At 37.5% G+C, this 2,350-nt stretch overlaps 1 protein-coding gene across 1 annotated transcript in view; it reads left to right on the top strand.

The window, feature by feature from the left end:
- Positions 251–2,350, top strand: part of LOC104712857 (lipoxygenase 4, chloroplastic) — a 5,949-nt gene continuing 3,849 nt past the window's right edge. The window contains exons 1-3 of the mRNA XM_010429837.1: positions 251–765; positions 874–1,154; positions 1,334–1,898. Of these exons, the coding sequence (XP_010428139.1) occupies positions 363–765; positions 874–1,154; positions 1,334–1,898 (1,249 nt within the window). The 5' untranslated portion in view covers positions 251–362. The remainder of the gene's footprint in view (positions 766–873; positions 1,155–1,333; positions 1,899–2,350) is intronic.

Consider the following 2,350-nt stretch of genomic DNA (forward strand, 5'->3'; position numbering starts at 1 on the left):
TGTCCGTATTGTTCACAAAATCTAACAACAAGTTTTGAATAATTCTCGTGTTTTTGTTACTAATTTAGAGAGGAATAAAAAAAATGATTTGACTAAATAAAAGAAGACAAGTAACTATGAATATTCCAATTAAAAAAACGTGTGGACGGCGAAAAAGCTCTCTTTCCTTTTGGTCTCTTTACTCTCTCTGACTTAAGGGCATATAAATAGCTGTGACCTGCCCGCTTATTTGTAAATCAGAACGCACCAAATAAAGAAAGCTCTCAAACTCAACAATTCTTGAAGCTTTTTTTATCTTTTCTACCATCTCATCAACAAAAAACATCAGATTTAGATTTATTAGTAGTACTAATTTGTTTAAAATGGCCCTAGCTAATGAGATAATGGGTTCTCGTCTCATCTTCGAGAGATCTTCACTTCCGTTTCAATCGCGTTTCTCCATCAAGAAGAGGACACAGAGGACGCAGTTCTCTATCAACCCTTTTGAGCCTAGACCCATGAGAGCTGCTAACAACTCAGGCAGCATCGTGGCCGCCATCAGCGAGGATTTGGTTAAAACGCTGCGTATTAACACAGTCGGTAGAAAACAAGAGAAGGACGAGGAGGAGGAGAAGGCGGTGAAGTTTAAGGTGAGAGCGGTTGCAACGGTGAGAAACAAGAACAAAGAGGATTTTAAAGAAACTTTGGTTAAGCATTTGGATGCTTTTACTGATAAAATCGGTAGGAACGTCGTCTTGGAGCTTATTAGCACCCAAGTTGATCCAAGTAAGTCATTAAAAAAAAAACATTACAAATTTTATTTGGTCAAAGTTTGAATATTTATTTTCTTATACTAATTTACCCAATTTTTTTTTTTGTCAAACTTTGTAACAGAAACGAATGAGCCAAAGAAGAGTAAAGCGGCGGTATTGAAAGACTGGTCAAAGAAATCGAATTTAAAGGCGGAGAGAGTCCATTACTCGGCGGAGTTCACGGTTGATTCGGCCTTTGGTTCGCCGGGAGCCATCATGGTGACCAACAAACACCAAAAAGAGTTCTTCCTTGAGAGCATCACCATCGAAGGTTTCGCTTGTGGCCCTGTTCACTTCCCTTGCAACTCTTGGGTCCAATCCCAAAAAGACCATCCGTCCAAACGAATTTTCTTTACTAATCAGGTAATTAATTAAATCTTTAATCAAAACCATCAACATAACGTATTAAATGTGATCATAAATATGATATAGTAATATATCATGGTGGGTCCAAATGTCCAAATATTGTCTTTATTAAAAAATGTGACGTCCAACTATATATTTTGGATAGAAAAATTAACTGTTGTTGGAAAATTACGCAGCCTTACTTGCCGAACGAGACACCTTCCGGTCTAAGAACATTAAGGGAGAGAGAGTTGGAGAATCTAAGAGGGAATGGGAAAGGAGAGAGGAAACTATCAGACAGAATCTATGATTTTGATGTGTACAACGACATAGGAAATCCAGACATATCTCGTGAACTATCCCGTCCCACATTTGGTGGTCGGGACTTTCCTTACCCTAGACGCTGTCGAACCGGCCGGTCTTCAACAGACACGGATCTGATGTCCGAGAGGCGGGTGGAGAAACCGTTACCGATGTATGTGCCAAGAGATGAGCAGTTCGAAGAGTCTAAGCAGAACACTTTTGCTGCGTGTAGACTTAAGGCGGTTTTACATAACCTTATACCTTCGTTAAAAGCTAGTATTTTGGCTGAAGACTTCGCTAACTTCGGTGAGATCGATAGTCTCTACAAAGAAGGCTTACTTCTCAAGTTAGGGTTTCAAGATGATATGTTCAAGAAGTTCCCTTTGCCTAAGATCGTCACTAGCCTCCACAAATCTAGCGAAGGATTGCTTAGATACGACACTCCTAAAATAGTTTCAAGTAAGCACATTAATTACTTCTTACAGCTTTTTTTTTTTTTACAGCTACCATATCTTCTAATTATGTCATTAACTCTTTTACATGATAATTCGACGTTCATAAGTTTAAGTGTTTAACACATGTGCAATCACATGCCGTTTAAGGACCAATCATTACCAACTTTTACCTTTATTTTATGGTTTGCTATAGCCTATAGGTACATCACTTCTGTGTGTATTTGGAACCAACATTGAAACTTCCCCTTAGATTCCCTTTAAAAGGAAATAAGATTCACGTGCTTAATTCATTTGTTTATTCGTTTTCCACTAAAAGTTTAAATTGTATAGTGGTGGTAGTTACATAGTTTAATTAAGTAAAAGCGCGTTTCTGTTTTATATTAGCTATCTAAACTGCTTACTTGAATCATGTTAGTAGTTTAAATTATCTAATGACTCTTTTTTACTTTAATGTAG

The sequence above is a fragment of the Camelina sativa genome, chromosome 9 (genome assembly GCF_000633955.1).
Source record: "Camelina sativa cultivar DH55 chromosome 9, Cs, whole genome shotgun sequence".
Taxonomy (NCBI): Eukaryota; Viridiplantae; Streptophyta; class Magnoliopsida; order Brassicales; family Brassicaceae; genus Camelina; species Camelina sativa.